This window comes from Nilaparvata lugens, chromosome 8, assembly GCF_014356525.2.
Source record: "Nilaparvata lugens isolate BPH chromosome 8, ASM1435652v1, whole genome shotgun sequence".
Classification (NCBI taxonomy): domain Eukaryota; kingdom Metazoa; phylum Arthropoda; class Insecta; order Hemiptera; family Delphacidae; genus Nilaparvata; species Nilaparvata lugens.
This window is the reverse complement of record NC_052511.1, coordinates 25,740,097-25,755,689: the sequence shown is the minus strand read 5'-3', so window position 1 is coordinate 25,755,689 and position 15,593 is coordinate 25,740,097. Positions and strand designations below refer to the sequence as shown.

The following is a 15,593-nucleotide window of genomic DNA, read 5'->3' as shown; positions in this document are numbered from 1 at the left end:
TTCAATTAGTGTTCTATTTTTATATTATATATTTTTTGTCGCTCTTTATATTTTTTGCCCTGATCTATTTTTTGCAATATTTGTTAATATATGTATCAAATTGTTTATGGTGTGCAATTTATTTTAATTCCTCAACACTATAGGATAAGTAGTATCATATATATATATATATATATATATATATAATATATATATATATATATATATATATATATATATATATATATTTATATTTATTTTTTTAATGAATTACAAGAGTTATAGGGGAAGCTCATACCTGGGCCTATGAAGATTTTTATGAGACTATGTCCTATTAAAAAACCACGACCTAATTTTTATAATTATATCAAATATTTCATGCTCTACCGACTGATGCCAAGCAGGAGGCTAATCGTTATTTAAATATAAAGAATAACGTCATAAATGATAGTTGATTATATTGACAGGGAGGCTGCAGCATATAACAGATGCTCTGATTACAGAGAGCCAGATGGAATTCAGTATGGGTTGTTCATGTATTGATGCAGTCTTCACTCTAAAGGCCATTCCACACAGCACGTGGCGTGCGTGGCTGGACGCACGCCACGCCGGCTACGCTAGCCACATGCCAATTCACACCGCCACGACTGTTGTGATGCTATACCGGCCACGTTTCCCGTCAGTATGCAGGAAGATGTCAACTCCGACGGTCCCGTGGTGTGAATCTGGATTTTCTTGTGGCTTACCTTGGTTTGATGACTCCAGCAGCAGCAGTAGTAGTGATAATGAGCTGGTTTTATTGTATTCAGTGACAGCACGGGACCAGTGGGTATATCCAATCAATAAAAAAAGGAAGACCTATGGCGAATTCCATCATTTAATGCGCGACCTTGAGGCTGACAATGATAGTATACGTTCTATACGATAGTATACGTCTAGTATACGTTCTGCGCATGCTCGGACCAAAACGTGGCCGGACACGTTTGAAAAGATCGCTCAGAGAGCGAACGGTAGCCACGCGTGGCTAGTATAGCAAGCGTTGCCGCGTGGCCGTGGCTGCTATGTGAATTGCTTCATTTGATTAGCTAGGAAGCGATGTTTTGAAAAGTAGCTAGCGTGCGTCCAGCCACGCACGCCACGTGCTGTGTGGAATGGCCTTTAAAATGCTTATAGAAAAACGGCGGGAATGCAACTGCTCAACACATTTTGGCCTTCATAGATTGTGATAAGGCGGTTGACAATTCCAATAGGGTTGTGGGAAATAATGTTGAATAAAGGCTACCCAAGACATTTGGTGACTAGCATTGCTGAACTGTATTCAAAAACGTCTGTTCCGATAAAAGGTGAACTTGAGAAAGAGTTGATCATCAACAAAGGAGTAGAAAAATGATACCCACTTCCACCTAAGCTATTTAATATAATTTATTATATTGACGAGCTGATTAGCAATTTTCACTTGTTGTGTAGTTGAGAAGTTGATATTGTGGTAATTATTCATATTGAATGAAAAAGACTAAGAAATTGTCAAAAAACCACTGATTTATTGATAATTATAAAGACCGGTTTCGGTTATTACACCATTGTCAATCTCTGATAAACTCGTTTAATATAATCGTTTAATAAAATCAGTTTATCAGTGATTAGCAATTGGCGACAAAGAGTAGACTCGAGCGTTAAAACTGGACAGGGAGTCTTCCTCAACTCTCTCATGTTTGCGGACGATACAGAAAATGATACTTCAGGAAAGTCAGGATAAGCTACTTATATGAGCTTATTATGAAGAGATGTCAATTCATGAGCTTCAAGCTGTAAGTACAGATTTGAATAATATGATCTCAGCTCAGTAATGGCATTTCGGGGCAAGTGGCCATTGCGTTCCAAAAATAGTTTCGAATAATAAATTAATTGAACAGGTGAGCAACTTTAAATATCTTGGCTGTTATGTATCCTATGACAGAGAATGTGATATACCTCAGAAAATAGCAAAGTTTAACTCAATTTGTGCAGTTATTCACCAAACATTGAAGGGTAAGACCAGAAAATTAAAGAAATTAAGTTCTATAGGTCAATGGCCATCCCTTTAATGACATATGATAGTGAGGTATGGACAAGGACAAAGAATGATAACTCACGAAATCAGGCATCAGGAATGAGATTTCTGCGCAGCATTCAAAGGATACTCAAGACGAAACTACATGAGAAATGAAACAATTCAAAGTGAATGCAATGTGCAACCACTGACAGAAATAATAAAAAAATACAGATTGAAGTAGACAAATCACCTGCGGCGTATGTCACCAACGCGTCTTCCACTACAAGCTTGGAAGTTGCAGTTGGATGGAAAAAGAGACGTCGGAAGACCGAGGAAGCGATGGACACCAGAACAGGCTCTAAAAGCCTAGTCCATGATGGATGATGATGATGATGATGATGATGATGATGATGATGATAATAATGATGATGATGAACCAAGTATATTTCGTCATAATTTCCAAATCGATAATTTCATCTAATTCAATAGTTCTCTTCAATCCTCCCTTACTAAGAAGAGACTCTTGGAATTTGTAACTGTAATTCCACGTCAAACGAGTATTGGTCATTAAAGAATGTTAATTTCTATAAAGAGAAGAATGTGACGTATCAAAGGCAGGAAGTTGATGGAGCAGGTTCGAAATGGTTGGTAGATCTGGGTGACTAACAAAATTCAAGTGGCAACGGAAATACGAGAAGTGTTTTCACGCTCAAAAGCCGACCACATGTCGGGAGATCTAGTTAGGGAACGAATGGCCCAACGGGTCAGGTGGCTGACACAAAACTGATTATTCCCTGTTAGAGAGTAGGCCAGGTTCGGAGGGAGATCAGTAACAGAGAGGAAAAAGAAGGAAATAGGGAGTGGAAAGGAACTTGGTTGAAAAAAGGTCAGAGAGGAATGACGATTGGATAACAGTTGAGGAGAAAAAAAGTGAGAGAAAATATTATAGCAAAATGAGGATTTAGAATTAAAGTGAGAGAAGAGAGAGAGGTTGGAAAAGGAATCCGAATAAAAACGGTCAGAGGAAACAAAGATGATGAAATAGAGTGGAATGGATGGAAAAAGAATATAGATAAGGAATTTGTATGAAAAAATATGTCAGAGGAAAAGAGGATTGAGAAAAAAGGGGAAATGATGAAAAAATTGCTGAGAAGAAACTCTGATGGATAAGAGCTTTGAAGATTGAGGAATGAGAGGATGAGGATAACAAAAGAAAAAAGAGGGCATGGAAGGATCTCTGTTGAAAAAGAGGTCAACGTGGTGAGTGAGACAGTTTTTCCTTATGCATCCAACTAACTGTTATCTGTGACAGTAATGTAAATGAATTTCGTAAAGAGGGCTGATGGAACAAAAACAGGACGTTTGAGGGAGGAAGAGTGAAAGGAGAAGGAGAAGAGGAGAGTGAGAGAACAGGAGACAGAGGAAGACTGCATTATAAATACAAGACTGATACACTGAATTTGGCTCTGTAACTGAGAAATTGAATAATTCACTAGAGTTGTAAGAAGAGCACAGACATTCAGAGAGGAGTGAATAATCCATACTGTACGAATCAATATAATGGTGTTGCAACTGAAACTTATATTGTTAAAGATGAAATAATAATAATAATTTATAATAATTATATTGTGTATAATATACAAGTAATTATGGATATTTGAAGTATTTTCAATTTTTCATTCAGAGAATATATCTAAAAGTTTAAGAAATGAGACAATTTCTTGATAAATCAAAGATTATAGTTTGAAGCTGATGAATTTTTCCCTACGAAAGTTTTGGGAAACAATTGGCTTCGTGGTCTTGCTGTTCTCAAAGGTAAGTTAAGATACTTAGGCCTGCAATTCCCGTTAGACGAGTGACCATTGAAACCAACTGTGAAGAATTTAGAAAAATGTAATTTATAAATTGAAGTAATCACTCTCCAATAAACTCAAAACTGTACATTCTTTTATCTGTGAGCATCTTCGCATCTCACCATCAGCCAGACATGAAGCTGGAATCTATGTGGGCATCACACTCGGTAAAAAATATCTCTCATCTACTATCAATATCATGCTTTATCCGATACTATGGTTGTAATCAAATTTCATCGGATGGGCACGTTAAACTGAGGTCCCGGATGAAGTATGACAGTCGTAAGGCCCATTGACGGCTCAAATGATATATATTCAGGCGAGGTGGAACTTTCGACAGGAACTCCCCACCAATAAAATCCATAAATGAATATTAATCCACTAATTTTTGGGGAACACAATCAGAGTAATACATTCATTTCAACGTCAGGAGTTCAATTGATGTTGGGAGGGAATTTTTTTACCGAGGGTGATGCTCGCATATGTGCTCTAGGCTTGTGCGTGCGTAATGAGGCGGATGATAATGAGAGGTTATTGGACCTACAGTTTCAGGTGAGATCCGAACCACCGGGAAGCCATATTGCAACTCATGAATCATATTCAGTATTGGAAGTTGAATGCATTACAAAATTTGATTTCTGCAAAAATTTGAGGTTGAACAGCATAATGAGTAGTGTTGTATAGTAAGTGTAAATAACAGTATAGCATTAGAGAGAAATTTAATAGAGAGAAGGCTGCAACACGGAGAATGATATTACTAGATTAGTTTCACGTCCTAATTAATGAGACCACGATAATTTTATTCGTATGAGCAACCCACCTATCATCCCACACTATATTGATCTCTTTGTAAAGGTCAATATCAAACATATACAGTCTAACATCAATGATGTCGAATACGGCAAAATTAGTTCTTTAACTAAGTACTTTGAAGATCTTCATAATTTCACGAGTATAATCATTCTTTGAAGATGAACATTAAAGATTTACCTGCTTTCGACATCTTATCAAACCTCTATTTTCCCCTGAATTTCTGAGAAGAAAACTCTTCACAATGAAAACTGGAGGGTATTGATCATCGAAATTGACTGAATTCGCAGTCTTTGATGTAATATGAGAATCGCAGAATAACGCCCACGGTTAGAAAAGGCTGAATATCTTATTTTCAAATCATTTTTGAACCACAATTTGAAAAATATTTCCAGTAAAGTATTGCTAGAAAAATGCCTTCTGTGAGGAATAAATCCAGTTCATCCAGAGATGAAAAAGAGAATATATCTGAGCGGGATCATTCAATCGTGTACTTTTTGTAACAGAGATGAAAAAGAGAATATATCTAAGCGGGATCATTCAATCGTGTACTTTTTGTAACTGCATTTTATACAATACTGTAATTATCGTATTCAAGTACCAAGTTACGACCAGAGAGTATAGAATGTAATTAGATGGTTACGACTCCTGTACATAATTTAATAGCATTCTTGATAAAACGTGATTGAATCGACCTCATACTTGGAATCTAATCCTGTTACATCGACCATCATTCTCTATTGATAATACGATCACACTGGCTCAGGTCTAGTTTCAGAGGTCACAGTCGCACCTGATTGACTTCTGGATCACTGAACTAGTCTCAATGTGCCTTGAATTCGATATTGTTCAGAGTTGTAAGCTTACATAGGATATTGTTGCACAACCATATGCTATTGAAGACTATTGAATGACAAACTAATACTGAGAAATTTTAGTACAATAGTCGAAGCAATTCAATGCTCGCAGTAAAAATAATTATGTCTCCAATCACTGCAATACTATACTGAATACTCCATATAATGTGAATTCCGAATAAATGTAACACTTATATTATAGGGAATACCATGTACTAGAAGTCTGAAATTACTTCAGAGTATACATGGTTAATTACAAACCTCTTCAAGGTAGACACACGGTCTATGGAGGGGGCATCATGTTTACTTGGATAAGATTGACCCTTTGGCCTGATATTATTGTTGACCTTAAATTAAGTGCCCCTATGACCTGATATTATTGTTTCAGGGCGACATCATTGAGCGAGTGAAGCTGAAACATGGACTTGAGCTAGCGCTGCAGTGGTTTAGACTTGGAAGATATGCAGTGGCGATACATTGGATTATTACTCTTGCTTTTGGCTGTAAACGGTAAGAGCAGCTCATTTCTCATTTATTTAACACTTTTTTTATCATTGAATAATAATTATTCTTTCGAATGATAGTTTTGATACTGTGTCACTGCTAAGAATAGATTCTTACTTGAAAGATTGTCCGTCTATTATAGGCATACATTTTCCGGGATCAACATCCAATTGAAAGACATTTCCAATATTAGATAAATAATTCTTACTTGAGAGTAGATTAATGATCTCTTTAGTCATGAGTTGTGATATGACTAGAGGAGAAGTTTTATTTCAATCGGGGTTTTATTTCAATCGAACCTAAATGTAAGAAAAATAACATTACTTTGCACAGAAATCACATTGATTTGAGGAGAGCTTGGAGAAGGCACAAAACTCCTATTGGGATAGATTCACCAGCTCTCAGATATCAATCATAGTCACATTATCTCCCGATTTCGAATATTTATCCTCTTCCCAACTTTGGAATACTCATTATCTGTCAGCTCTCATATATCATGTTGAATTCAAATTCAATGTGTTTTTGAACAGAACAAGAAGAGTTGCTTTGCACTTGGGTACTTGAATTCTTCTGCATGATATTCAAGTGTTTAGACTCGACGAAAGGCTTCTCAAATCCAGTAAACTCTTCAAGTGACTTATTGAATTGTCATGAACTCTTCATTGCTCTGACGTTTTACAGCTCCGCATGAACAAAATAATGCTCATCGATCTCTCCTAAAATCAGCTTATCAGCTCCGATACAACTTATTCAGTCAAATGAATTCAAGTTTCAACTCGAATACCTTCATTAAGCAAGATTAGTGACATGTTTATTCGTTCAGATAAAATATGACAAGTGTTCTAGTTCATGAAGGGCAGTCTGAAAGTTTCCAACTCAACAATGAAGATCTTCCGAATAAGAGCTAGCTTATCTTATTGGTCATGTTTGAATTAGGTTCTAATAATATCAACTATTTTTGTCTTGTACCGCATAGTATTCATGCTCAACCCTCCTATCCATGTACCCTCGTACAATGAGATGAGAGGTCAATTTTTTCCTGACTCTTGACTATTTATCGATATTTATTAGTACAATCACATATCATAGATATCCTCAGCGAAGATAAAATGTTGAAGCACTATTGCCCAAAGATTGCTATGATATTCAAAATCTGTTTTAAAATATCTCAATGACTCATACGGCTGTTATAAAACAGTCGTAAAAAGGCCCATTGACGGCTCCAATTGGGCTATATACTGAGGTGAAATGAAACTCCAATCAGGGACTCTCCACCAATGAAAGCCTCACGATTATTATCAATTTTTATAATTTGGATGGCATACTTCAAAGTGGAAGGGTTTGAATTTAAAGTGAAGAAGCAAGATATCTCCATGTAATATTTCCAAGGAAAATTTCAAATAGCCTACTTTATGTCTAGGTAAAGTATTTAGAAAAAAATGAAGCTACTGAAAGTCATAATGAAGCTCATGATTCTGTCAGCCAGTAAGAGTCGCAGTAGCAAGCTTTTCAATTTTCCGCTTTCCTTGGTCCGCCTCTCTCTTTCTAATTTCCTGTTTTCGGATTGTCCAAAACATCATTCTCCACTCATCCAACTTTTGCACCTGCACCATTTTATCATCAAATATGTTTAGAGTGTAAGAAATAGAATTTACAATATTCATAGTAGAATCCACAGAGAATTATATTGCTCGAGTCGTCTTATAAATTTAGTAACTGTAAAAGAAATAGGAATAAGTGTAGCAATATAAATCAATCTATCAAGTGAGAACAAATTTTTCCATAGCTCAAAATACGTAATGAAGATGAAATGCAAACGAAATATTAACTTAATACAACAGTGTTTTTTGATTGAGTTAATTCATACACATTAATTATCCTGTCTGTCTCGTGGAAATTGAATAATATTCGATCATTTCCGAATATTCTTATTGGCGATATACAAAGAGTAGTTGGATTGTTGAATTGTTTCATTATTTATACTTTAGCAGAAGTCATACTTCTTTTGAAAAAAGACTTTTCAAAGAGACCATTCTTCTTCTGGTTCCTTATACTATCGGAGGTTGGAAATCATCACGTCAATTTTCACTTTATTGGTTGCAGCCTTGAATAGTTTCCTTGAGATGCAGTTATACCATTCTCTTGAATCACGCAGCCAGGATATTCTTCTTCTTCCCAAACTCCTCTTTCCCATGATCCTTCCTTGCAATATAAGTCTCAACAGCTCATACTTTTCACCTCTCATTACATGGCCCAGATATTGCAATTTTCTTCTCTTTATAGTCGCAACAACTCCACATTTCTTTGTCATCATTAACAGTACATCCCCATTTGTTACTTTTTTTGTCCATGGTATTCTCAACATTCTCCTTTAGCACCACATTTCAAATGCCTCAATATTTTTGAGGTGTGACTTTTTCTGAGTCCATGCTTCCACGTCGTACAACAATGTAGAAAACACATAACAACGCAGCTTGCATATTCTAAGTTCCAGTTCAATATCTCGCCTACACAGGATTCTTTTCATTTTCATGAACAATGTCTTTCTATTTCCACTCGTCCTTTGATCTCCCTGGTCTGATCGTTCACTTTAGTAATCCATGCTCCAAGATACTTATATGCTGTGACTCTCTCAATAGGTGTATTGTCCACTCCAATATTAACTGACACTCTCTGCTTTTTTGAGACGATCATGCACTTGGTTTTCTTAAGATTTAGCTTCAACCCATAGTTTTTGCTGTAGATATTCACATTTTCTAGTGATAACTCATTTTCACTTCCCGCTATCAGAAGTGTGTCATCTGCATAGTGTAAACTATTAATAGTTAATCCATTTATGGAAAGACCAACATTTCGCTCCATTGAATCTTCTTGACAAATGGCTCCACTGTACACATCAAACAAGAGTGGTGAAAGGACACATCCCTGACGAAAACCACGACCAATTTTCATCTCCCCAGACATCTCATTTTCAACTCTGATCTTTGCTGTTTGATTCCAGTATGAATTGGTAATTATGTATTGGTGAATATCTCTACTGTCAATATTTTCACCTTTGAGAATTTCATACATTTTGTTATGCCGTACCTTATGAAAGGCTTTTTCATAATCAATAAAACACATATAAAGATCCATATTTACATACAGGCATCTTTGCATCAATACACTTACTCCAAACAATGCTTCTCTTGTGCCAAGGCCACTTCGAAAACCCAGTTGTTTGTCACTCATATCAGCCTCTAACTCATTAAAAATTCTTCTATGAATGATTTTGAGAAATACCTTTGGGGTGTGACTCATCACGGCTATAGTACTATGCTCAGCACATTCCTTAGCAATATTTTTCTTTCGAAGAAGCACAAACGTTGATTGAAGCCACTCTTGTGGTATGATACCAGATGGCATTAGAACGATTTTTTATTATTTCAAGTGTGCTGTCATTCATGAGCTTCAACAATTCCACAGGAATCTCATCCGGACCCACAGCCTTTCTCCCCTCAGATCTTTTGATAGCATACTCTACTTCACTTTCAAGAATGTCTGGTCCTGTTCCTTCTGTGTGAACCTCATTTACTATTGATCTATTATCATTGAACAACTCTTCTGTCTATTCAGTCCATCTCCTCATCTTCTCATTTGAGTCAGCAATTATTTCACCATTTTCATCCTCAAGAACAGACACTCATGCCTTTCTCCCACCAGCTTCTTTATCTGCAGTTGGCGCGTAAGCTTGGATAATATCAATCTTCCCCTTACATGACTATTTGCAATATTACAATCCGATCAGAATATGGAACAAAACTTGTCACTGATTTATTGACCTGTTTATCTACTATAATATCAAGGCCATACATGCGTGCATTATCATCATTTCCAGAATAATATGATATATCATTTTTACAAGCACACCTACCAGAGCATGGCCATTGAACGTCACTGGTACCGAGTATATTCACTCTTAGTCTTTCCATCTCTAATATCACATTATCAATCTTCCCTGCCGCATACAAACTCCTTACATTCCACGTAGCAACTCTCATTGATGCTACACTCTTCACAACATTGTTCGCTGCCGTTCCCCCCTGAGATCCGAATTGGGAACTTATTACTCCGGCAATTTAGTATTGAAAACTGCCATGATGAGTTCTACAAAGGACACCCAAACGGATCTTTAATACAGTGGTTTTCCGTTGCCTTCTGTATCCTTAAGCCGTTGATCAAATATGATTCCTCCGTTTTTAAGAGGAATTTGACATTTAAACATATAAACATTTAAACATTTAAACATTCAACATTTAAACATTTAAACATTAAACATTTAAACATTAAACATTTAAACATTTAAACATTTAAACATTAACATTTAAACATTTAAACATTTAAACATTAAACATTTAAACATTTAAACATTTAAACATTTAAACATTTAAACATTTAAACATTTAAAACATTTAAACATTTAAACATTTAAACATTTAAACATTTAAACATTTAAACATTTAAACATTTAAACATTTAAACTTTAAACATTTAAACATTTAAACATTTAAACATTTAAACATTAAACATTAAACATTTAAACATTTAAACATTTAAACATTTAAACATTTAAACATTTAAACATTTAAACATTTAAACATCTAAACATTTAAACATTAACATTTAAACATTTAAACATTTAAACATTTAAACATTTAAACATTTAAACTTTAAACATTTAAACATTTAAACATTTAACATTTAAACATTTAAACTTTAAACATTTAAACATTTAAACATTTAAACATTTAAACATTTAAACTTTAAACATTTAAACATTTAAACATTTAAACATTTAAACATTTAAACATTTAACATTTAACATTTAAACATTTAAACATTTAAACATTTAAACATTTAAACATTTAAACATTTAAACATTTAAACATTTAAACATTTAACATTTAAACATTTAAACATTTAAACATTTAAACATTTAAACATTTAACATTTAAACATTTAAACATTTAAACATTTAAACATTTAAACATTTAAACATTTAAACATTTAAACATTCAAACATTTCAACACTAAAACATTTTAACATTTAAACATTCTAAACATTTAAACATTTAAACATTTAAACATTTGAACATTTAAACATTTAAACATTTAATTTAAACTACCCGTTCAAAAACATCGAACATCTTGAAAATGTATTTTTCCATCAACGTTGTAGACAGTTTCATCCAGACCTGATAACAGCACTCACACTACACTGTTCTGCGTTTTGCTGATTTGGATGAAGCTCCAAGTGGAGTGAATGAACACAGATTCATATTAATTTTCACTAAAAAATAAACGATCAAGGTGAAGTGCTAAGATGATGGAGGTTATACATTTCTCGGAAATGTAATAATTATTTTTGAACTTGAATGCTGCGATGAAGTTGTACTTGAATGCCTCCATTTAGCACTCGCTTGTCACATTGCTCTTAGCCAACCGTGAAGCCTGAGCCTGGCAGCTGAAATGAGATTATTGCTGACCTTTGCATTTTGTCAACTGGGAGCAGAGAGTGGTGAGCGTGATTCGTTTCCAACGACGTTTTTTTGGAGGATATATATGTGACCCCTCCGCTTAACCCCATCCAAAGGATTAAAGTAGCTCTCACATCAATCACTCCACTCTGACTGATTACTGTAATGGAGGAACGGAGGTCCCATCTGTTCGAGCCAAATAGATGGATACTGCTCAACAAATGCTGATTGCAGGGTTACACTCGAGTACAAATTATCGGGATTTGGTTCAATTGATAAGTCCATTGAATAGAGGTTGACTATTTTTCCGCTCGTTGCAGAGTGAATTTCCTGAACTACTATTTCAGTGGGGAAAGTCCATTGAATCTAGGTTTACTATTTTCTCGCTGATTGCTTTTCTGAGCTACGCTTTCTAGAAGTGACTTCCATTATTGTATGTTCCATCGATTGAATTCCTTGGATGAAAATTTGGTGAAGTGAGAAGAATATTCTCAATTCTACGACTTGAACTCATAATCCAATGGAAGTATTTTGATGTCTTGAAGATTAGTATGAGACTTTCTATAAAAGCTTATTCAAATATACTGTATATTATTTACTTGTCCTTATAGAAATACTTCAATTTAGTGAATGGCTATAAGTGGTTAAAGCGTGTTGTGATGAATTGATGAAACATGAAAAAGGTTACTTGATAGTTTTACTATGCTCAATCATTTAAAAGAATATACAAATATAACATGGACTGAGAAGACCAGAGCATAGATTCGACGAACTCAAGTTCCGTGTATTCATTACAGAACATGAATTTGTTAGCTGAAACCATCCATGATGATAAAAAATTTCCCGACTCCCATGGATAAAAAATACCGTAAATGCATCAGAATAGTGAGGTAATCTAATAAGAAAACCATTATTCAATCATCAGTGTCAGGCATTTTGTACTGAGATATTCTGCTTACATCAGTTTTGTAAGAGATACTCTAAACATATTCTATCAGATTTTCTATCACATATATCATGATCATAAGATAATTTCTCTATCAAGAAACTCAATATCAATACTTGAATGATGTTTTTTTCCATTCCTCCAAGGGTAATGCGCTAAGGGTAGAGCCCTGTACTTAGGTGATAATGTACAGGTAGAAATAAAAGTCGGGTAATCGGGATGAAAAAGATTAGGTAGAGTTGGGGTAGATGTATAAGAGTGGGAGAATACATAGTTGAGTGATTTAGACTCTGGCTTTGTATCTCAGTGACCCAAAGTTCAAATCTCAATCAAGATATTCTTCTCGGGCATCTCGCCTGTTTCGAATGTGAAGGAATCAATCCTAGAAACAGTCAGAGGCCCTGTAATTGGTTAGGTGCAACCTAAAACTCTGTCAATAGACCTGAACAGTTAGGTCATTCAATATATTTATCGAGAGGATGATATCGAAAGATGAATGGAAAGTTTCACGTAAGTTCCAAATTCGATTTAAACATTTTGAATGTTATCATTGTAAGAAAGTTTCAAGCAATCATCTACTTATATGGTTCTTTAGCTTTCTATTTGTCACCGACTTCAACATTGTTTGTGAGAGTATTAGAAACTTCAAACTGACATCCCGACAAAGGAATTTACAGCTATGACAAATCGGTAAACCGACCGGAATTTGTAGCCTAGTAGTGGAAAGTGGAAAGTCGTCTAAGCGTGTAACCAACTCTCCGACTTCAATTCCTCTCTTCACTTCAACTGTCTTCTCTTTTCCCTACTCACTTCCAGACATCACTTTTCGTCTCCTCTCCTCTCCTCTCCTATCTCACATACCCTCTCTTTCACTCTATCTCTCTCACTCTTGACAGCCCGCACATGCCGCTGAAAAGTTATCGAATTCAAACTTTTCAATTTTCAAAACTATGGGCTCACTGTTGTGTTGTTTATGTGCATCGCTTGCATAAGAGGACGGATCACTTTGCAGCAGCAATTTCCCATGCGGAACTCTGTGTTTTATGGACCTAGTGCTACGAAATAGAAACCATACCTGGGAAACTGCCAGTACGAGCGATATCATTTCAAGTATTGAAATAAATAAGGAAGTAATTACTTGAATATTATGATACATTGTCAATTTTTTGCAGAATATCATTCAAGTTCATTCATTTGCAATCTTGTCCTGTTTTTTTTTTTTTGAGAATTGAAAGAATTCATTCACGTGATAACAACCCTGATTTCTATTCGTGGAAGTGAGTGAATAACAACAAATTCGAATCTTAACTATTAAATCATTCTTCAATTAACTTTGAAAAGAATAGAGGAATGAATAGAGAGCAGAGGCGTATTGGAGGAGAATCAGGCGGGATTTCGAAGAGGATATTCAACAGTAGATAACTTGTTCACTCTTTACAGTATAATAAGTTATAAGTTGAGCATTGAAAAAAGAAAAACCTATTGTTTCTTCATTGACTTCAAATCCGCATTCGATTGTGTGAATAGAGAAGCCCTATTTTACAAGCTTAATAATTTGGGACTCTCAAATAAATGCATACAGTTGATTAAAAGTCTCTACAACAATACAAATGCTGCAGTATGGTGTAAAGGAGGAAAAACAGAAAGTCCCAACATTGGGAACGGATTAAAACAAGGCTGCTTGGCCTCACCATTGTTGTTTCTGATTTTCGTGCATGACATATCTGAGAGTATAGGTGGATGCCTATCTATAGATGGTTTCGAAATAAACGCTCTTCTGTACGCAGACGATATGGTAATTTTTTACAGATAACCCAGTAATGTTACAGAGAATGATCAATAATTTAAGAAGATATTGTATGTGATGGAATCTAGAATTGAACATGACCAAATCAAAAATAATGGTGTTTAGGAGAGGAGGAAGACTGAGGAGTGATGAGAGGTGGTATTATGGAGAGGAAAGCCTGGTGGTGGTGAAGGAATATAAATATATGGGAGTTACTTTCACACCTGCTCTATCGATGCGTCCTCATTTTAAAAATAAAGTTACAACAGCAAAATTTGGTATAAATAGTGTATGGCGTAGGCTTATCTTAAATGACTTGGTACCAATCTCTAGCAAGTGGCATGCTTATAATGCTACAATGCAGAGCAGTTGTGACTCATGCGGCTGAGGTGTGGGGCTACGTGCAATCGGAAGAGTTGGAACATTTTCAAAAGTTTTTTATCAAGAGATTGCTATCCCTTCCAAGAAATACGCCGAACTACGTCATCTACCTTGAATCTGGAGTAGATACAATGTGGGTGAGTACTTTTGTCCTACACTTCAACTATATATTAAAAACGCTTGCGCTGCCTGAGCATAGATTTCCGCGAATCCTCAGTGAAATATTCATAAAGAAGAAATGTAGTTTATATGGAGAATGGCTAAGACTTTGTAGAGATAATAATATAGACTGGCCAGATAATCTGCAGGAAAAGCGTGAGTGGAGCAAAATGGGTAAGCTATTGGTCACTAAAATTAGACAAACGGTTCGGGGTAAGTGGTTGGATACGCAATTTCATTCCATATATGCTCTGTTGGATGAGGAGGAAAGTCTGATAAGAGAATATATAAATGATAGGAATAAGCGGAATTTTATAAGTATTATTTTCAAAGCTAGAGGAGCTCTATTCCCGCTGAATTACAGACCGGAAAGACGGGAAGAAACACACAGATGTTCAATGTGCAATAGTCAGGAAAACCAGGACATGTTTCATTTTTTTTGTACCTAGATGTAAAATTTCAGGAGAGATAAGAAAGACATGGTTCAATAAGTGGAGACTGGAAAGAAGAGAGGTCATAGAATACTTGGATGGAAAGGATTGGAAACTTTAGGTGGGGTATGTGGGGGCTGCTCTGAGGTATAGAAAGCAAATAATAGAAGAGTTCAATTTATTAATGCTTTCAGTTTTTTTCCTCTAATCGTTGGTCATTCTCTCTGTGATAAATGGATTGTTTTATGAATATGAATATTTAGTCGTGTATACTACTACCGAGCATCCATCACATAATATAACAGTAATATTAATTAGACTAGCCGTCAGGCTCGCTTC

The 15,593-nt window shown here is 35.3% G+C and overlaps 1 protein-coding gene across 4 annotated transcripts in view; it reads left to right on the top strand.

Annotated features, from left to right (window-relative positions):
- The window catches only part of LOC120352669, a 357,141-nt gene that overhangs the window by 148,467 nt on the left and 193,081 nt on the right, over positions 1–15,593 (top strand). For all 4 annotated transcript variants that reach the window (XM_039434337.1, XM_039434336.1, XM_039434335.1 and 1 more), the window contains one exon: positions 5,920–6,041. In XM_039434337.1, the coding sequence (XP_039290271.1) occupies positions 5,993–6,041 (49 nt within the window). In that variant the 5' untranslated portion in view covers positions 5,920–5,992. The remainder of the gene's footprint in view (positions 1–5,919; positions 6,042–15,593) is intronic.